This window comes from Aphelocoma coerulescens, chromosome 1A, assembly GCF_041296385.1.
Source record: "Aphelocoma coerulescens isolate FSJ_1873_10779 chromosome 1A, UR_Acoe_1.0, whole genome shotgun sequence".
Classification (NCBI taxonomy): Eukaryota; Metazoa; Chordata; class Aves; order Passeriformes; family Corvidae; genus Aphelocoma; species Aphelocoma coerulescens.
This window is the reverse complement of record NC_091014.1, coordinates 20,864,605-20,886,349: the sequence shown is the minus strand read 5'-3', so window position 1 is coordinate 20,886,349 and position 21,745 is coordinate 20,864,605. Positions and strand designations below refer to the sequence as shown.

General features: G+C 40.0%; 2 protein-coding genes across 5 annotated transcripts in view; both read right to left on the bottom strand.

Moving 5' to 3' along the window:
* PANX2 (pannexin 2) overlaps window positions 1–6,351 on the bottom strand; it is a 33,737-nt gene extending 27,386 nt beyond the window's left edge. The window contains exons 1-2 of one of the 3 annotated variants that reach the window (XM_068995816.1): window positions 6,289–6,351; window positions 4,845–5,078 (exon numbers count right to left, since the gene is read on the bottom strand). In XM_068995816.1, the coding sequence (XP_068851917.1) occupies window positions 4,845–4,917 (73 nt within the window). In that variant the 5' untranslated portion in view covers window positions 4,918–5,078; window positions 6,289–6,351. Of the gene's footprint in view, window positions 1–4,844; window positions 5,087–6,288 lie in introns of those variants that run through there. The other 2 variants (XR_011146658.1, XM_068995824.1) reach the window with 2 other exon arrangements.
* A 6,762-nt stretch (window positions 6,352–13,113) lies between these two features.
* The window catches only part of MOV10L1 (Mov10 like RNA helicase 1), a 35,352-nt gene continuing 26,720 nt past the window's right edge, over window positions 13,114–21,745 (bottom strand). Inside the window, exons 5-11 of one of the 2 annotated variants that reach the window (XM_068995712.1) lie at window positions 21,193–21,357; window positions 19,638–19,811; window positions 18,725–18,874; window positions 16,944–17,051; window positions 16,108–16,245; window positions 15,240–15,331; window positions 13,114–14,729 (exon numbers count right to left, since the gene is read on the bottom strand). In XM_068995712.1, coding sequence (XP_068851813.1) covers window positions 14,720–14,729; window positions 15,240–15,331; window positions 16,108–16,245; window positions 16,944–17,051; window positions 18,725–18,874; window positions 19,638–19,811; window positions 21,193–21,357 — 837 coding nt within the window. In that variant the 3' untranslated portion in view covers window positions 13,114–14,719. The remainder of the gene's footprint in view (window positions 14,730–15,239; window positions 15,332–16,107; window positions 16,246–16,943; window positions 17,052–18,724; window positions 18,875–19,637; window positions 19,812–21,192; window positions 21,358–21,745) is intronic. The other variant, XM_068995705.1, reaches the window with a different exon arrangement.

Here is a 21,745-nt window from a genome sequence, read left to right as displayed (position 1 = left end):
ATGCTCCCAGTGAGACAAGGCTGTGTAGGGTTGGAAATGGCAACTGGCAGATGGCAGGGAGCTGCGACAGTGGGTCTTAGCACAGAGGTGACAGTTCTGGTGGTAAAGCGAAGTGAGATACCAGATGATAGTGAAAAGTAGCAACTGGCAACACAGCCTGGTGTTTTGGCAGGAACAGGAGGCTCTGTGCTCCTTGGTAAGAAAAAGTGACTCTTAACAGCAAGATGTGATACAGTTGCTGACATTGATGAAGTATTTTTTGCTGAAATGTACATCTCCTTGCTAGTGGGTCTCTTCTGGGGTTGTTTAGAGTAGAATAGACCATTTCAGATTCAATGAACATCTAGTCCAACTGCCTGACCATTTTAGGGCTGACCAAAAGTTAAAGCACATTGTTAAAGGCATTGTCGAAACACTTCTAAAACACTGACAGGCTTGGGGCATCCACCACCTCTCTAGGAAGCCTGTGCCAGCGTTTTATCACCCTCTCAGAAAAGAAATGCTCCCTAATGTCCAGTCAAAACCTCCCCTGGTGCAGCTCTGAACCATTCCCATGGGACCTATCGCTAGATACCATGGAGAAGGGATCAGTGTCTCCTTCTCCACCTACCCTCCTAATTAGCAATGAGATCACCTCTCAGCCTTCTTTTGTCCAAACTAGATAAGCCTAAAGTACTCAGCTGCTCCTCCAAGGACATTCCTTCCAGCCTTACTGTAAGCCAGAGGCTCAAACATTGGGCTTCAAAACCAGCTAATGCCACCATGGGAATCTGGAGGGTAACTGAACCTGTTCAAGGGCAAAGAGATTACATGTATAAGCACAAAATGGATTATTCTGTTTCTCTGGTATGCAAGCTGTCTCTGCATAAATCAAGAAACAACTTGGCTGAAATAGCTAGTAGGGAAGTCAAGGCTAAAGTAAGATAACATATTTCTGTTCAAAAAGCATATGGTATAGAAGATATGTAACCAGCTTGAATGAAAGGGTCTGAAGGGAGTCTTGGGACTATCTAGGTAACTGTATGAGCAATACCATATTTTATCAAAACTGCCTGGATAACAGTGTTAGAAATATCAAATTTGGGTGTGGATATAGCAGAATTGCAACCAGTGAGGAAAAAGTAATTAGAAGCATGTCACTGAATAGAACCCATTTGTCTGGGAGGACCCTAGGCAGAGAAAAGAGAGGTGCAGGGTTGGAGAAAAGGTAGGCTCAGGAAAATAACCACCAGGAATTAAAATAATTAAATAGGAAAAAAAGCCCAGGAAATAATTTTAAAAACAGGCATTAGGTATATTCCTGTGGAGAACAAAGAGAAATGAGATATTCTGGTTGTAGAAGTGTTAACACCTCCAGTGGTCAAGCTAATCTGTGACCCCAGGATGGTGGACAACACCCCTGAGACAACCTGCTGCACTCTCATCAGGTCTATGTCCAAAAGACTTGGCATGCAAGGGTGGGATGAGAAGGGATAGGCTTGTGCCCTAATAGTAAGTGGAAAAGGGAAAGGAATTGTGGCATGGTAGATCTTGCATGGGAATGATATGGTTTCTTTGTAGCAATTGCGAATTAGTGGTACTGGTAACAGACAACATAATTGTAACTCAAAATTGTTGTGCTTGTAGTGATACAGCTGTGAGTCCTGCTCATATCAGACATTTGTTCATTAGCCAATTAAGGTTGTATCAGTCTCTTACAGGTGTGTAGATTAATCAATAGACATTGTGTTAGTTATGTATCAGGTCTCCAGTCTAAAGGAGCAGAGTCAGACACGTAAGATACCATGACAATTATTTCAAAAGCTGTTTTATATTGAAAAAAGCTAAAACCATTTCATTTCCCCAAGACTTTCTGATTATTCCCAACAACAAAGAAAATGAAATGGGGAGAATCTCTGTGTCCTGTGATGTGAGGCTTTTCCAGCAGTGCTTTTTTTCTACTGTCATTATGACATTGATCATTGAGGAACCAAGACAGCTTGCAGTGGTGCAACCCCCGAGTTTTGTGGGGGCTCTATACTGCAGCTGAAGACAGTCAGATACAGGGCTGAAATACTTCAGTAGCAGAAACTGCAGCTGCATATGGATGGCTCATGGCAGGAAATGTGTACAGTGTTAGAAAGGCTGGCATGGCAGTGCATGGGACCTGGAGATGGAATCACCAATGGGAGACTGAAGAGACATTCAGACAGAGCCCATTGAAAGTACAGGAATTAATACCAAGGGGAAAAAAACCCCAAGAAAACAGCATCTTAAAAATGTATTTGAATTTAATTTTGTCAATCTGTATTACTTCAGAGGAGACTAAAGACATAAATATATTGTGTATTTGTGCTGGTTTTGGCTGGGATAGGGTGAATTATCTTCACAGTGGCTAGGAGGCTCTGGTTTGGATCCGTGCTGAAAACAATGTTGATAACACTGGGATATTTTTAGCTGTTACTCAGCAGTGTTTACACAGAGTCAAGGCCATTTCCCCTTCTCATACTGCCCCACCAGAAAGGAGGCTGGGGGTGCACAAGGAGTTGGGAGGGGACACAGCAGGGACAGCTGACCCCAACTGACCCAAGGGATATAGCAGACCATATGGCATCATGTTCAGTATATAAAACTGGGGGAAAAAGGAGCGAGGTCATTTGGAGTGATGGTGTTTGTCTTCCCAAGTCACTGTTAACCCATGATGGAGCCCTGCCCTCCTGGGGATGCCTGAACACCTACCAGCCCATGGGAAGTAGCAAATGAATTCTTTGGCTGGCCTTGCTTGGGTGCACAGCTTTTGCTTTACCTTTTACTGTCTTTATCTCAACCCATGAGTTTTCTCACTGTGACTCTTCCAACTGTCTCCCCCATCCCACTGGGAGTGTGAGCGAGTGGCTGCGGGGGGATTAGCTGCCAGCTGGGGTTAAACCATGACAATATTGACTTAAGAGCATCTTTATACTTGTATCTTCCTGTTGACAGAGGACAGCTTGTTTCTTGTTTTAGTGTCTTGCTTCAAAACTTTGAATTCTGACAAAAGGAAGCAAAGCACACACTGAATGCTCTACTCTCAGTACAGACTGTAATCAGCAACATTCTTTCAAATTCCACTCTGAAGCTTGCAAAGGAAAGGCTTCATTCTGCCAGGCAGTGGTATTAAGTATCACATGGAAGGCAGTCATAATTCCAGTTCACTGTAGCAAGGAGCATTTAAAGTTGAAGTAAACTTGTAATGCAAGTGAACAAGGAAGCACAGATGAGATGATGATGGTTCTTTTTGTTAAGCCCTAAGTGAAGGGATAAGAGTCCTGATATCTGCTCCAAGTCCTGCTTGATTGAGCATCACAAGCTAAAATACATAAATGTAATTTGGAGCCAAGGAACAAAACTCTCCAGAACTCATAAACTGCTGGGAGTCCTCATCTTGCTATACTACACACAGGTCCCCTATAGCTTGTCCCCTCTCCCTGGTCCCATTCATCTTGCACTATGCTGCACTCTGGCTCTCCTTCAACAAGGCAGATGGAGAACACCATTGCTGTAGCCTATTTCATAGCCTGATTAGGCATTTTATTGAAAACTACAGATTCAAATTCTTCAGGCTCAGATTTTTCTTCAGGCTCAGAAGAGGGCTCAGATTTTTCACTTCCAGGGAGTGCTCTAACCCCTAGGATATCACACTGTTTCCTCTGCTACTGGATTTTAGAAATTTTCAATGAAAAATAAGAAAAAATGAGAGTTTTCTTGTGGGTCTGTGATCCTGTACAGGGTTATGAGTACACAGCTCCCCTCTCCCTGTGGTGGGGGTCTGACCTCTGTCTTATTCTGGAGAGAGGGAGGTGCTTTTCACTGCAAACATGCCTTTGCAGATGCTTAAGAGGGAGATAATCTGGCCTTTATATTTTTGCTACCACAGTATGAAGGCAATTCCAGGGAGGACAGCTCAAGGAAATGAAGGGGAGGAACAATTCTCATCCAGGTAGCCTCTAGCCAGCCCTCCATCACATGTCCAAGTAAAGATGTAAAAGGGAAAGGAAATGAGAAGGGATGAGAAAGTAAGTGACGCTCCTGCATTTTTCATCACTTTTTGTTCATGCAGGCTGTAGTCTTTTTGATAGGGATTGTTAAATGTTATTATCAATCAGCTGATCTAACTACACAACTATTTTAACCCCCTTGCATACACTGACAAAATCCATACAAGTCATTACTTGTTTTTAACTCTTTGTATTGTCCATTTAATTGTAAGGAATTTAGAAAGAGCAGCTGTGCCAACACATTATTATTAATGTACTTGAAAACAGTGAGTAATCTACACAGTTCAATTATAGGGATCCCCGTGTCCCTAAGAAAGCAATTGTAAAGATTTACATTTTAATTGATATCTTATTCTGTAAGGAAAAATAAAAGCCCACAGCTACCTAAGTCCTTACAATTAATTAGGCACAAAATACTCCATAAAGATTAACAGTGCCCTTATCCCAGGAGTGCTCAAATAAAAAACCCCAAAAGGCAGAAGAACATTAAAATCTGTAAGTTATCAGTATAACATGTCTAGTTTTGCAGTTACAGACTGTGACAAAACCAAGTCATGGCTGTGTGTACAGTCTTGACATCCAGGTGATTTTCAAGCCAGTACCATTTTGCTTTTGTGTTCCATGTGCATAGGCCAGTCCTACTCTGAATGTTCTAAATGTACTGGACTGCAAAGTACAATAGCTGAGAGCCTGTCTCAGTACTTGAATGGGCTTTGTCAGTCATGTTCCACGGCCTGGAGTACCCCCCCTGCAGCCACGCCATCCTCCAGACACTGTGGAGCCATTACTGGTCATCCCATGTGAGCAAGGCAGTACTGTCCCACCTACCATGCTGTGTCTTGTTCCTCTGTCCCCGAAGTGTTGATGGATGAGAATTCTCCTTGTTTGCCAGATTCATCATATGCTCTGTGTTCAGTCTCCATACTCAATGCCTTCACATAATGTTGAAATGTCCCTCTGATCCACTGTCCCAAACCACAGCTGCCAGCAAACACAACCAGTGTGCAGGCCCTGCAAAGCCATATGCCTTGGCAGCCCGACAAACTTCTGCCCTTGAGCCTGCTACAAAAAACCAAGTCTCACAATGCACCACAGGGACGTGTCCTCCTGGGAGCAGTTCTGCACTCCCACGGAGGAGGGTGGATTTGCTCCTACCAACTGCCACAAGACTGTCAGGCACAGTATGACCACTGAGAGCTGCTGACTGCAGCCTGTTAGGCACGGCAGCATGCGTGGTGCCAAGGCAATTTACTTTTCTCAAGCTTGGCACCCACATGTGCAGATGTGTGGATACTTGCTAACATCTACCTGGCTTGTAAGGTCAATTATTTTTTGTATATTGAGTTGTGGGGATCAGGCAGCCTTTGTCACATCTTCTGGCAGATGATGCCTGCATATGAATTTGGGCATTGGCCTACCCACAAGAGACGTTCAGTGTAAACTGAATACGGTATTGGAAGGACCTTAGTGTCCAGGAACTTTGGCTGGTGACATTCTTCATTTTATATCCCAGAAAAGGTAATGCAGAACCAGAATACAATCTTCAGTAGCTTCTGCTGTCTAATGTTTGCAAATGGGCATGTACAAATGGAGATTTCCTAGCACTAATTTCTAGACATAGGCCTATTTCCTCATGGATGCCAAAATACACATGTTCAACAAGATTGGACAAAAACTCCTAATAAAACCAGTGCTTTGCCAAGTCTATAATAAAGCCATTTTTAGTAATAATATGGCAACAAAGAGAAAGAGTTAAAATATCCAGTTTTACTATTCAACAACTCATAATCATCTTTTCCCCTTTGACGACAGCTTATACAAGAATATTTTGGCTTAGTTTCAGCTCAGAGATTTAGAAGTGACTGAAGTAAAGAGCTGAGAATGAAAAAATTCTTGCAGCATTTCTCAAAAATATTAGAACTCAAATATATGTGAGAGTCAATTCTTAACAGGAATGAGCAACATCAGAGCCACAGATAGTCCCTTATGTTTCACAGCTGAAACATGTTTTTGCCCATTAGAAGTGGCAGCAGCAGCAGGCAGCACCTACACTGCATCCTGCTCTGTTTCTGACAGAAATGCACAAAATCTGCCACAGATGAGACTCCTCACAACTTCTACATGCACACTGCACCTATTACCTGCCCAGCCCAGTATGGCCTGACCAAGTCAGGTTTGCTGTGCACTAGCAGGCTCTCTGCTACAGCAGTGTTTGTATCTGCAAACTCAGCATCCCCAGCACCAGATCTCTTTGTCCCCAGCTGGCCTGTACCTTTGTCTTCAGGATCCCTGCATTTGGCACTGGTGAGGTTGCACCTTGAGTCCTGTATTCATTGAGGTGCTGGAGCAAGTCCAGAGAAGGGCAACAAAGCTGGTGAAGGGTCTGGAGCACAAGCCTGATGAGGAGCAGCTGAGGGAGCTGGGGTTGTTTAGCCTGGAGAAAAGGAGGCTCGGGGAGACCCTATCACTCTCTACAAGTACCTGAAAGGAGGTTGTAGCCAGGTGGGAGTCAGTTTCTTCTGCCAGGCAACAAATGACACGACAAGAAGAAATGGCCTCAACTTGTGCCAGAGGAGGTTCAGATTGGACATCAGTGAAGATGTCTTCATGGAAAGGGTTATCAAGCATTGGAACTGACTTCCCAGGGAAGTGGTTGAATCACCATCCCTGGAGGTATTTAAAAAAGCTGAAGCTGTGTCACTTCGGGACATGATTTAGTGTTGGACTTCAGCAGTGCTGAGTAAATGGCTGGACTCAATGATCTTTACTTTTCCAACGTAAATGATTCTGTGATTCAATGTCCAGCAGCTGGGTCTGAACCATTGCTGTAACCAAAGTGTCCAATGCCTAGAAGTTAGTGACAAATTGTGAATTCCTTCTACTCATTCAGTAGCTTTATCCCAGCTTTTGACAAAGCTTAGTAGCTCATGTGTAGTATGGGACAAAGGCAAGAATCCTGTCTGGCCTGAGAAGGAAGGATCAGGAATCAGTACCCTCGAATCTGGAGGGCTGGGCAATGTCACACAAGATCCTTAAGTGTGACTGTCATTTTTGCTGCCAGCATCTGCATTATCTAGGACTATTTTAGGACTATCTCTCAGAGCATCCTATCCTCCTGTGACTTTGAACTAAGTAAAACTACAGTTCAAAACCTGAATAATAAACATATTTTCTGTAATTTACATCCTCTTGAATAGGTCTACTGATTTCATGTTAAAATGGTGTGTAAGTAAATTTGATGCTTAAAATTATCACAAGGCAAACTAAGCTGATAAATAATACTGAAATAATATGAATTCTATCTTGATCCTGAGATAGTAATTATCAGCCCTTCTACAGGACAAAATTGCAAACATATTCTCCCAGATATGCTGCAAGGAATTTCTGCCTGCTTAAGACAGTTTAGACAACATTAACTTTTTAAAATTAACTTTGTCTTATTTCAGATTATTGAAGAAACATTTTTCTCTTCATGTTCTTTTGAGGATACATTTGAACAGTAAATATTCAAATTAGGAATAAGAAAAAAATTACCATAATTGTGGGATAATAAGCTGGAAGAGGCTGCCCAGAGAAACTGTGGACTCTGGATCCTTGGAACTACTAAAAATCCAACTGTACCTGACCCTGAGCAACCAGACCCTGTTGGACAGGCTCAGAACAGGGGGGATGGACTAGGTGATCTCCAGAAGTCTCTTTCACACTAAACCTCTTGCATGGCCTTATGTTACATAGGTAGCATTTCATGTCTGTCTTACATCTGGAAAGATGCCCAAACCCAGAAAGCAAATACGCCTTGGGGATGCAGAGTGGTTAAGTGCTGTATAGTGGCTGCAAATTATGTTCCTCTATTCCTGGCTGCAAACATGAGCTTTGTAAGGCATGCTCCCCCTAAGAGCTATTAGGGTGAGATTACATGCAACACATCTAATGAAGAGCTGGATTCTCATCTATCAACATAACAGGTTTTTCTTGAAATCCTGTGAATGTAACCTTGGGCAAAACTTTTTAAATTCATGTGGTTTTTGTTAGTTTTGGCAAACCTGCAGGTACTGATGGTTACCTCCTTGCTTCTATAACCCGACACGCTTTATTTTATTGCCCCACATAGTCAGCCACACTTAAAAAGTGGAAATACTCTCATTAGTAAAGCTAAACCACTGCACATGTGCTTGTAAATGGTCTGCATTTGTGCATGGCTTAGCTGGGTGCTCTGTAATCTAGGTATAGTAATGTGGAGGTCTCCAGGATTATCCTGGCTGCACTGAACTACTTACCTCTGACTAGCAAATATCAGTGGTTGCATCATTTCTCATTATTTCTCATTATTATTTATATTATGAAATACTAATTTTGACACAAGCCCCTATTGCTAGAGCATGTCTAAAGCTATAAGGTGAAGTTATGGATCAAAGCCATTTTGTTTGTCCGGAGAGAGACAAGAGGCAAAGTTCCTTATACAGACTTGGAACAGATGAAACCCTGAGAGCTGAAAAGAGGAGACAGTGGACAGGGATGGTAAAGTTGTCAGTCATGATGCAGAAAATAAAGTTACACTAAATTAGCATTTTCTTTGGAAAGTAGCAGGAAGATCAAGTCAATATATTACAGTAAGAGGAGATACTTTATATCCCCTCATTATCTACTAGAGCTTATTAAGAAATAGTCATGTGATTAGAACAGTCATGAAGAATAGTCACGTCCTCACCAAATTAAAGGAAACAGCTAGACTGCAAACCATTTATTAAGGACTTAATTAAAAAAATAGTCACAATAATTTTCAACCTAAACAACTGCTTGAACCCTGAAGAAGTTCTATTTAGACTGGAAAAACCCCACCATTTTACATGGGGAACTATGGGCCACGTAGTCTGCCCTGAAGAGAAACTGCAGAGATCACGCTCTGCAAGTATCACAGCTAATGCCAATCAACAAGGAAAGGGCAGACACCCTCCTGGTATGAAGGCTGTGGAATGGATGTGCCTTCTTCCTAACCCTGCTAGTGTCAGATCACGTCATATTTTCTGCTGGCAAGAACTGAAAGCTTTCCAGTTCTTCACCACGCTGTAATGTCTCTATAGCATCTTGTGACTGATACATTTTGCTGACAAACCAGAGAGAAGAGCAGGAGTTACACCAGGAACCCAGAAAGCTACATTTGAAGCCAACTGTATCAAATACACTTGGACAAAATGACAAATTTGGTTGATATACTCAGAAATAATTACTTGATGTACTAGATTCTTCTGAAGGTCTTTCTAAGATATTAAATATTTATTTGTTAGCTTTTTGATACAGAAAATTACAGCATATGAATAACTTTCATGCTGATTCACAAGCTGCTAGATATATGACAACAGCAGCATAGATATTTGATGGAGAAAGGTTATAGGCATATATTTTAAAATAAAGCTTCTGCTGGAGCAGAATTAAATTAGGATATAATGGTATTTTCACATAAGAAGAAAAAGAAAAAAAATTACAGTCATGCAAGACAGGTAGTATCTGCAGAAAATATAATGCTGCCCCTGGGCATTCAGCTGTTTGTGGGCTTGTAGCTGTTCATCATGATCCTAAAGCCACAAAAGGAAAATTAGTTGTTATGATATTAGATCACAGTGTATTTTCTTATATGAATGTAAGAGAAACACAAATTTTTGATTAGTAAAAGAAAGGAAACTGGAAAACAGTGTTAAAGGAATGTCAACTAGTAAAACCTGCAAAAACCTGTTTTCTGAAGAAAGGAACAAGGTGCTGTATAAACCTTGCTCTGCATCACACAATGGAAAGCAGGAGTGACTCTACCAAAATCTGAAATACGTGGCATGGAACTGCTGGCAGCAGGAGCTGGGTCAGGCTACATGGTTTCTTTAAACACAATGCGTTTGCAGCTCTGCAGAGGGTGTGCAGTAATTCCTTGCTCTGCCAGGGACAGGGAGGTGTATGCCTCCCCAGGTGCTGCTGATGCAGATGTCAGTGAGGTGGAATAATTGCTGAGGTACCTGTCTCATTCTATCTCTGCTAATGGAACCAACCACTCGTGTTAACGGATCAAGATACTGCATACATGTACCACAAAACAGGCAGCAGCTGCTCAAAAATTCGCACTGAAACTGTAATATCCTGGTAAAAAGGGAGAAAGATTCAACGTGTACCTGCCTGAAAGTCATAATTTAAATGTTTTCAGCCCCATGCATGCCAATACACACTGTTGCAGAGACAGTGCACTTCCTGAAAATTAAAAAAAAAAAAATCATATTACCTCCTGGGCTTTTAATGGGATTTTTAGCTTTGCAGTAAGTGGAGAGTGGAAAATGTCCTTATACAGAGCCTGTATCTGCACTGCATAAAGCAGCTGCATTTCAAAGTATCAAAAATACTCAGTAAGAAAGAAGATTACACAGCAATATACAAACAGTAGCATGTCTGCTTGTAATTAATTTTTATTTCTACTAGTAATAAATTCAGTAAAAATTAATTCTGCCTTTTTTTTTCTTACATGTTTTTTTTCCAGGTGTATCTGCTGTGAGTCACCTTTTTTTTTTTTTTAAATCTGTTCTTTAAGTTTTCTCTGGCTAGATTTTTCTATGGTGGTAGCAATGACTCCATACACAAATGAGGTTCATGTACAGGGCACTACCATAGAGGCCACACATGCTTGCAGCACACAATCATTTTAAAGACTTAATTTCAGGATATAATAAAGTAAAAAGGGATAATACTACTGTTACCATTTTCAGTGCAAACAGGACAGAATGTATCTGGGACGACTTACTGCCTGGGTAGCAGTACCTAGTATAACACACTTAAAAAAAAACCTTGATTGTATTATTCAGATGAAGAAATCTAACAGAAGACTGGCAAACAGGTTGTTTTTAAAAATGGGTGATAGCTTAAGTAAAATTAGTGAACAGCCTAAGAAAGTTAATTGCAGCTATTTTCTAGCCTATTACCAGCAATTTCTTGGGTCTAAAGTTAAAAATCGCCACATCTGACAAATGTCACGTCTTAAAAGAGGCAACTCCAGCACAACCTCAAGACTACAGAAATTTGGACAGAAGAAACTGCATCACCAGCCAGCAAAACGACAGTACAGCACATGCTGGACTTGACTGGCTCTACCCATGCCAGCACCTGCCCTTCCTGCACAGGCTGCTGTGCTGGTGGCAGAGGTAGGGAGCCTAAGAAAACCAGCATGCTATTTCAAGGATGGAAATACCCATCTGGAGGGCTACAGGCACAGTTCTTTTCTATAACAAGACCTGAACAATCTGCAGAGAGCTCTCCCCAAAACAGAAATGATGCAAAGTGAAAATGCCTTTTGGTCACTATTCTGTTCCACACAAAGAACAGCTTCATTTTAGGCAGTCTAAACGGAATGTTTGATTTCTTCTTCTGCCTCACTTATCCCATCTGGGAAGTTTGCTCATTAATTTAAGGGAAGCCAAAAGTGAGACTTTCACTACCTCATCCTCTTTATTGCTCCAGGGCACAGCTCTTAGAAACAGAATGGAAACCACCAAAGACCCTTGACTTCCCAAAAGCTATTTTCAGCAAATTGCCAAGAGCTGACAATATGCATACTTTCATGCTTCTTCCCTCCCTGCTCCCTGCTGCCAGGGCTGTGTATGGGTTTGGCTCAGCTCTCTGTCCCAGCTGGCCTGGCCAACTGCTCTGTGCCAAGGGCTGCACCTTGCTCCAGCTGGGCTGCTCTGCCAGGTCATGCTGCAGGGCCTGCCACCCTCCCTTGCCCCAGGGCCACTCTGCTGTCAAGGACCAATTGAAACAACAAATTTGCAGCATTAGCACTTGCCCTTTTGGAGCACAGTTTTGTCTGTCAACATGGGACACGTTGTTGCTTAAATTCTCACTATGAGGCACAACAGTGCATCCCCTTTCCCCTGACAGAAGCTTCATTGCTCTTTTGGTTCCTATGCACCTTCTAAACCCACACAAATACTGTGATAGCCATCACCTTCCAGGTTGTCAGTGACTGGGATCATCTTTCTAGTACTCATACAGAGATACATTTTATTGTTCGACAGAGAGAGCATCACAGGCTATTGAAGAGCCTGGGCTGGAAGGGACCTTAAAGATCATCTAGTTCTACACCCCTTTGCACGGACAGGAACACCTTCCACTAGACCAGCTTGCTCAGAGCTCCATCCAGCCTGGTGGTGAACACTTCCAGAGATGGGGAAATGTTATACTGTTAGGAAGATGTGGATCTCTAATGAAAACACAGACTTCTGCTAAGCATCATTGTACTAAAGGCACATTAACAGAGAGCTCTGTGTTCACACCAAATACCCCACACTTTTATTGAAGCAAAATAGTTTTTGGGACCTGAACTTTACCGTGTGCTAGTAAAGATGTGCCCAAGCATATTAGGACCTGACACACAGGATATGTTTCATGGACCTTCTGCATTATCACCTGTGTGGTTTTATGAAAGAACTGAGAAGCCACAAAGCACCACCCAGCTCCCTCAGCCACCCAGTAGAATAGCACCTTCAGGTACCCATGTGCAGATTCAATGCTACTACTTTTCCTTAAGAAGAGTGCACATGGAAATACTTCTCCATTATTTATCTGTGCAATCATTCCTACTCTGCATTTCCACCACTTCTCACCTTCCCTTAATTTTGATATTGTTTAGACACACGTTTTCCCAACTGAGAAGTGTGAACCATGAACCACACTGACATACTTCTACCTTTTACATTGTGCATACATGTGTAAAAACAAAACCAGTATTTTCCTTGAAGACGGTAACTGCATTCTATCAGATTAAAGTGTACAAAAGCAAGTCCAAAAGGACCCAAGTTTTGTCCAGGACTTGTCTACATGTGAATGCTATTTTGTACTTGCTCTTTAAACTGAGAGCTCTTCTAAAAAAATGAACACCATGTATGATAATAAGCATTTGTCATCTTTTACTGAGTAATAAATGCACAATGCTCAAATATAAATCAAGTAGTTTATTTTGCAGAAACTGATGCCAACATGCAAACTATTACAGTCAAAAGGTTATTAAATTGTAGCTATTAAGTATCACAATCAGTCCTTTGCTACTTTGCCCTGCAGATGTCATGGGAATACTAGTCAAAAGTCCTACATGGTATCCTGCAATACAGTAAGCATAATCCATCTCCATCATGATCTCTTCCCTGTTCTCTCAAGAGAGCATGAGCACACTATCCAAGGTTGGAAGCAGTGGTTTGTGAGATGTGGTACATTCTAACACAATCCTGAAGCAAGAGGGCTTTCCAAAGGCAAGTAGAAGAGATCTTAGTTAAACAACTTCTTGAGTTGAATGTAGAATACTGACATGGCATCAGTGCTGGTATTTTCAGCACCATACTGCAACAACACAAACCATCTATCCTAGCCTGTCATGAACGAAAGCAATTTAAGCAGCATAATACAACATCAAAGAGATTGGGCTGAATAGTGTGGAGTGCTGCTCAAATGCAGCTGTGACACCCTGGATACACTCTCACAGTGCAGTCTGGGTAAGAGGCAGATCTGGGCACTCCACCCTGTGTCCCAATAAGTGCAGGTACCTTATATCCTGCCTGGCTTTGATGTTTGACCCCACTTACCGTCTAGTAAGTTGCAGTATCTGCATACTGTGCATTGCAAGGGAAAGAAGCACAGTGCACACCAAGAATAGAAGTGACATGAGAGGACTGTAAACAAGGCAAACAAAAGCTTTCTTTCTTCCCTCTTCATTTGTTTCTCTGTAGCCTATAGCCCTATCTAACACACTTCTGTTTGTTACAGAAAGCCATCTTGTTGTACCGGCAATTCTTAAACACAGTGTCTAGTTGTCCAGCTACTCCTAAAGTGCAAGACTTAATCATCAAGGAGAGGACAAGGAAGAGAGAAAAATACTGTTTAATGGGAAAGCACAGTGCCAAATTAAGCCAAGAGCAGAAATACTGCTAACTTATCATTTTGTTTTAATTTTGCCAAAATAAAACACAATACTTTATTTTATACCATGTTTACAGAAAGGCAAAACACAGTTTTAATTTTCTTTTTTTCTTTAGCTGCCACTTAAGGCATTGCTCTGACATACACCACAGCAGATGGATGGACTGCAATGGAAACCAAGAACATCCTGTGTGATCTCAGCTGTATACACAAAGGCCTTAAAAACTAGGAGTAGGGTTTTGGCTTAAGGTACTCAGCATCAGTTGAGTGGAAACATTTAATGTATCATTCCAGTTCACATCCTAGATATATTACTGTAACACTCCCACAACAATGACGTGACACATCTACATTCTTGGGACAGTCCAGTTTTAGGTGGCACTACACAAGTCCAAGAAAACTGAGAAGCTGAAACAATTACAGAATAAGGAAAAGCTTACGTAGGAGTCCTTCAATACTTTTCTCCTGATGCCTGGAGGATTCAGACATCCTGAATATATATCCTCTGCAGAGGCACAGTAATATACATTTTAAACACAGAAGCTAGTAAGTTGCCAGTACTATTTTATCTTATTAATTACAACTTCTTCACTTCTTAAAAAAAAAAAAAAGTCTTGTTTGCAGAAACTTCTATCCATTTCAGAACATGTGCCTCTCTCTGAGGACAACAGGTGCTTGATCTGCTCAGGACTGAGTTTCTGTTAAGTGTTAGTTTCAAAACAGATGAATACTAAAACCTTGAATGCATCCTGAATACCAAAAAACTAGCCACACCTGTCAATTAAAGAGAGTAACATAAAAATCTTGCTTACCTTTCCATAAACAACATGATTTTTTGATTAAAAAAACCCAGTAGTATAATCTGGTGTATAATACCCATTTAACACTGTATTTATTATATGTTATCAGAAGGGACATACTTAAATCAAATTCCAAGCACTTCGTTTTTAACTACAGTGAAATCACCTTAACCATTTCTGCTGTACACTCCTCCACCTTATGATCATCAAATATGCCATCATCATTTGGGGATACATAAGATACCAAAGTCAGCAACAGCTCATATTTAATAATTAATACTCAGACTCTCTTATGGGATGGGAGAAAGCAGAGTTACATTACATGTCATTATGTTTACATAATATTTACTTAGGAATGCAAAATCCAATGCTACTATGATATCACAGGTCGTTGTATTGATCAATCTTTCAAATGACACTAGCTCTAAAAATACTGTAAATGGAGCGGTATCTAGCAAGGTAAAAGTGAAGACTAGACACTTACTTCTGCAGGTGTTCCAGCTCTGCAGGGAGGTCACAACCTATATAAACTCTGTTCATTAAACTGTATTCTAACAGTGCACAAAAACAGGGATCCTACAAGAGAAGATTAATATATAACTGTAATCATGGTGCACTGTGAAGTGAATTTTCAAACAAATTAACACGGCACATGAATGTAAGAGATTTAATAGGACCTCTTCCAGAAACACAACTCTACAAATGGTGCAAGCATGGTGTAACATGTGAGGAAGGTATCTACAGCTGCTCTAAATTACATGTAATTACATGTTAGGTATGGGTGAACTAAATTTTTACTCAGACCATTTCTGGAACACTGTTTTCTTTCTTGTTCCTGAAGTAAGACTAAATAATAAAATAAATAAAATAGAATGAGATATTAAGACAAGCTCAACTTATTCCTGTGAAAGGACCATGCATGAGCTCAAAAGGAGTCTCATTGCATCAATTGGGAACAATCACTTCTGCCACCCTCCATTTAAAAAGTGAAGCAATTACATTTTGTGAAGAATCTGATTGCATGAGGTTATCTGGAACATGCTTACTGGACTTGCAGGCTGCTGGAGAACTTTAGAGGAGGTCAGAGCCTCCATGCTGGAAACAAAAAGGAGCTAGGAGTCTGTATGCACAGAGCACCACTTCCTTTGTGCTTGGAAATCTACTGTACGTGTGCCTGAACTGTCCATTCGTACGGGAACCCATGGAGCTCAGATATTCCCAAATGCAGATTGAGCACAATGTACAAATTCCTAGCAATTCTGATGCTCCCTCACATCAGATTAAACCACAAAATCATTCAACTGCTGTGGTAAATAACACACGCAATTCAAAGATATGAACCCAAAACTTACTTTCACAAGAACGTGAGGATTTCCCACGACAATCAGCAAAGCTTTTGCTCTAGTAATTGCCACATTAAATCTCTTTGGGTTACAGAGAAAGCCCAAACAGTGTTTTTCATCATCAATTAGGACTTTCTGAGATCGCACCTAAAATTAATTATAGATAGTTTTAGAAATAAAATAATAAGAACACAACATACCACAGGGTAACTTTAATATATTTCCTTACTGCAACAATCCACTCAGGTGAATGACATTTCACAATGGGTCTTTCAGTATGCCTCCTTCAATAGCCTCATCAGTGTGCTTTGACTTAGCATAGAAAAAACAGCCAAAGCAAGTAGTGTGCTAAAACTATGACTCATTAGATTTTCACCCATATTTCATCTATATTTGAACCTATCTTTGAAAAAAGAAAATTTTCATAACCTAAATAACGAGTTCTTATAAATAAGAGCATAGTACACACCTAGAACTACTTTAAGAGATCCAATGGTGGATTGAAAAGCTATGGTATCATGTGGAACACTGAAAGTAAGCTCAGTACCACTGCCTTCAGGAAAAAAAACACAAGTGAGAAAACCCCAGACTCTTCCTCCAAGCTACAAATGTGAAATACTACTATACCATATTTTAAACAGAAAGCAACAGATTTTTAATAATCCAGATTTTAAAGAGCAAAATAACTCTACGTGCATGCACTTAATAAGCTCTGCTTTCAAATACTGTGACAGACTGACAAAAATATGGCTTCTAAATTTTCTTTTAAAGGCCTGTATCAAAAAGGAGACACAAAGAATTACACATGTAAAAATTCTCAAAAGGACCACAGTAAATTTACATACTGTTGATAAGATGATAACCATGTACTCCTGCCCTTGAAACTCTTCTACTGTGCCAACTTTTATGTCTTCCAAATCAATACTTCTGAGAAGAAATCTAATTTTTTCCACCTACAAAAAAAACCCAAAGCAAAAATAAAGGGTTTGAATTTAGTTTTACATTTGAGAGTGGGCTGCTTTAAAACCAGAACCATACCACATATATATGTATGCGCTTCAACATGGCAATGTTGAAAGGAATGACTACACCGAGCTTAACCATCAATCATCAGCAAGATTTTAGAATAAAACAGTAACTTTTCCTACAAGAAAGTATCACAGTTAATACACAACTTAGAGAGCACTCTTTCACCTTCTACCATAAATTGGGCAGAAGGCAAGAGATTTTTAGTAGTCCAGATTTTAAAGAGAATAACTTAGATCCTTAAACCCTCTTTTTCCAGTACGCATCATATCTGAAACCATGCATACCACAGATGTGGCAGGGCAAGCAGCTTCCCTTAGCCCATCAAGAAAACTACAAAGATTCCACCTTTGCTTGCCAGATGCATCATGCAGAGTCAAAGGCAGAGGTGAGATATGATCTTAAGTACCCTCCCAAAAGAGAAAGAGAACAAGGAGTTTCAGGCACTGGGATCCTGGTACATGTGGGATTGCTGTACTGCCATCTGCTAAAAGCTGTTCAGAGATTATAACTGAAGTGCTCCAAAAGATTTAAGAAGAAATCATGCCTGACTAAGCTGAAGATTATGGTCAAAGACTACTTTCTAATCAGTGTTCCTGCAATACAAAGTGACTTTCTTAATGTGGACTGTACTATCACATGCCTTGTAGGGCATATGAAGATAGGCAGATGAAGGACACATTAAATCATGTGAAATCATCATTTAGGGAGTATAAGAAATTCAGTCACATCAATTCTATGAATACATATTTGAAAAAAACAAATGACTGCAAACACAGGCAGGTACATGCACCTGACCAGTTGGATCAGTACAAGCAAAGCTTTAATTTGCAGGTGAGATTTCTTCACAAGGCCTTGGTCTTTTCTACACACCTCCCAGTGTTTCCCCCAAGCCACATGTGCAAGGTTACGAATGCTGAGACATGAATACCAAAAAAAATTATGTGCACTGTCCAAAACCTTCTCTGCAACAGGAAGGGGATTAAGTTTATTTTTAAAATGAAAGTAAACATCACATATTTAACACACCTGGATACAAATACATTTAAAAATAAAGCACAGCGTTTCAAGTTAATGTTCAGCATTCTCTAGAGGTTTCAATAGCAGTACAAACTTCAAGTCTGACTATAGGACAGCTAAGAAGTCACAGTAATTGTTTCCTCTAGTCTCCTCAAAGCCACAACAAAGTGTCATGCCACCTACTTCACAATAATTCCCTTTTGTTCCACTCTTCAGTGCAGACAGCGACAGAATCAGATTGCTGTTCCAGCTGTTGGGTAATAAATTCTTGACTTGCACTCTTTAGTTCCAGCAACTGAAAAATCTGCTTCTATTTCCAAATTGGTCTCCTTAATTGCTTGATTTTTAAAACTAAAAAACCAGTAGAACGCCACTATTGCTGTCTTTCTCTAGGTTTAGATTTCAATGGCAGCATCGTTAATGACTGATAATACACCGTGTAACATCACAATTTCACACAACAGTGAAATTTTGACATATGCCCTCCTGCTTTAACAAACCACAGCCACCATATAAATACATGAGATGAAATACAGCACTTTTGAAGCTCTTAAGACATCAGACCTGTTAAACATTATACCTGTTTACGATATGGTGCAATCACTCCAATATCTGTCACTGATACTGCAGAGGCTTCACTTTTAGCCAGTTGGCAGCAGTACTGCATTACTTGAACTGCTTCAGTTGGATTAAACCATGAAGGACTGCAACCTTCACGTGCTTCACTGCCCTGTGTTAGGGGAAAGGAAATGACATGATGGAGATCAGGTGCAGAAATGACTATTTATTTATTAATAGATTATTCTTACACCTCCTGAATGCAAAAAAAGTGATGGAATGTTATATATAATTTCTTTTCCTCTCTATACACCTTTTCTAATGACCAAGTATCACCTCACAATTTATATATATTTTTTATACATTTATAAATGTAATTGATATGACAACATTATTATAAGTATGCAACAAAGGAGTTATATCTCAACTCAGAATAACATGTGTTAACAAGCTGGTATCTTGCTTTTGTGCAAGGTGGAAGAGTTCAAAACCAAGCTTTTCCAAGCAGCAGGTATTACCACTTCTTACTAACTTCTTGGAAGACTAAAGAAACCTTACTTTCCAAGGTACTATTTTTTCCTCTGCCAAGTTAAACCCTCATGATCCCTTCAGTTTTAGAGGCTTGTATCCATCTTAACGTAGCAAACTCCCATCAAAACCAATCTAAAGCAGCTGATGGTAACTCCATCCTGGTCATCTGCTATGAATTTAAACTTGTATGAAAATGTCTCCACAATGCACCTCAAGAGGCAGCTGCTCAAGTTCTTAGCAAACATTTGACTTCAGTAGTTGTTTCTAAAACCAGACGGTTAGGAAGTCACATTACTTGTGAGAGACAGTTTAATCTTTTTCATGTCCTTTCTAGAATTTACTCTAAAGAAATCAGCAAACTGCTAGCAAGCCTATACAATTCACAGTATGAACATTTTACATACCTTTATTCCATGAAAAATTAATGGAAATCCCTTCCTGGGCAATTTTCCCCAATTCAACAAAGAAGTTACTACTGAAGTATCTGCACAAACTTCTAGCTCCTTATGATAAAACAATTTAGATGGCAAGGCAAGCAATGCAGAATGCGACCTGTAGTTCTTTGTGAGTTTAGTGATCTGCAAAGACAAAACCCAAAACCAGTAACTGAAACAGGTCATTATTCATCAGACTTCTCAGAACACACCTACTACCTTACCATCTGCTAGCATTCAGCATTTCTAAAGCTGCCAAAGAACTGCATTCAAGGCAAAAACTGCAGGTGTGGTCTTCTGTAAGTAAAAAGTACATCAAAGCAGTGTTTTGAAGGACCATCTCCTTCCCCTCCAAAGGGGAAACCAAGAGAATTGAATGTACATGATAGATGAATTGGTCGTTCTCCAGTTTCTTAAAACATTTGATCTACAGACATATTATCTTTTTTTAAGAGTCAGATTATATCCATGGAGTTTTCATGGATGTAATGTGTTCTTCTGAGGAAGTACTGACAAGCAAAAAGGGAGCATCAGAACAGCTGATAGAAGCTGGCCTTAAGACATCTGAAACTATTTGTCTTTAAATGAAAGAACAGTCTTAAGGAAGCATTCCAGACAGTAATAACCAGCTAAAAAAACCCCAGTCCTATAGAAAGGATAATGTAGGATATTCCAGTTGAAACGCATCCTTAAAGCCCTCACACTTCCTGCTCTCTCACTATGCCAAATCTCCTTAAGCACTGCATATGAAACACAACAACCAAAGTTTGTGGTAACAGGTTTGAGGAGGGTCAAATACCCTCACTTTCACCCCTAAATCTGCAATCAGATTTCCTCCCTTCTCTACTTCCATGGTCATCTAATAATCCTTTGCTCTCAGTTTAATTCTTCGAAATATGTTACCATGAGAACAGGAAGGCATCTTAGGAAGCTTAACATCAGCCCTATTTTTCAGATTCAGACAGTAATCGAAAGCAGCTCAAACATCTGTACATGTTTAAATACTATGCTACCTCTGCCACTTAATGTGGACTTTAGCTACTTGCCCATACAAGAGTCTGGGGAAGCTATCCTTCAAAGGAAGAGATGATCAAGAAATAAGAACAGTTTCTCTTCTTCCCTTTGTGAAACATGATGTTTGCAAAATTAATCATCAAAGAAGAGATTCTGCTTGTCTTTTCACATTAAAAGCAGAAATTGCACTTTTTCATCTTGAAAAATTAAGTTATGATGGTATGGTAAATGTGGACAATGAAGATGAAAGGGAATTTGAAACTATTGTGCACCATATTTGACTTATACTGCTTAACAACAGAGGACCCCTTCAAGGAAAAGTTTTTAACATGCTGGAGGGCTCAGCATCTTTACTGTTCAGACTACATATGCAAACGAATCAAGCTTTTCTAGAAAACTAATGCTCAAGGTAGACTTGTCACTAAGCATCAGGGAGCAAAATCATGGTAAGTAACCACAACTTCTCCTTTTTTGACTGAGCTGAAAAGGGCTAATGGAAAGTTTAACTCACCAATAAAGGATTATATGCTCCACAGGAACCAAAAGCATCCTCATCTCTCTGATACAGCTCTCTTGATGACAGTCTTTCTAGCAAGGACATACTTAATCCAAAAGTCTGCGCAAGTTTCGATTTTATTGCTGGCCCTAACTGCTTTGGATCTCCAACGAGAATTATCTGTATACGAAATTTAAAAACATCCATCTTAGATTAAAACAATTGTTATTGAAACTTCATTTTATAATGACATACACATTTCAGAATTCAGAGATCAATTAATATCTGCTTTCCTTCAAACACTTTTTTGCAAAGGACAGAAGTATGTTTTTGTCTTAAATGGAATGCATACTTTTATTTTGATATCTTCCACATACTGACCCAGTCCTACCAACATAGACTTGTTCTAGATGTAAAGAAAGTTGTTTTAGTGTAGAGAATTGATATTATGCATGAATAATCTCTATTAAAAAACTCATTACCAGAAAATGGCTGCTTGCTTTCTACATAATTCACAAAATATGAAAATAATAAACAAGCTTTTTCCCTTTCAGTAAATGATGTTAAG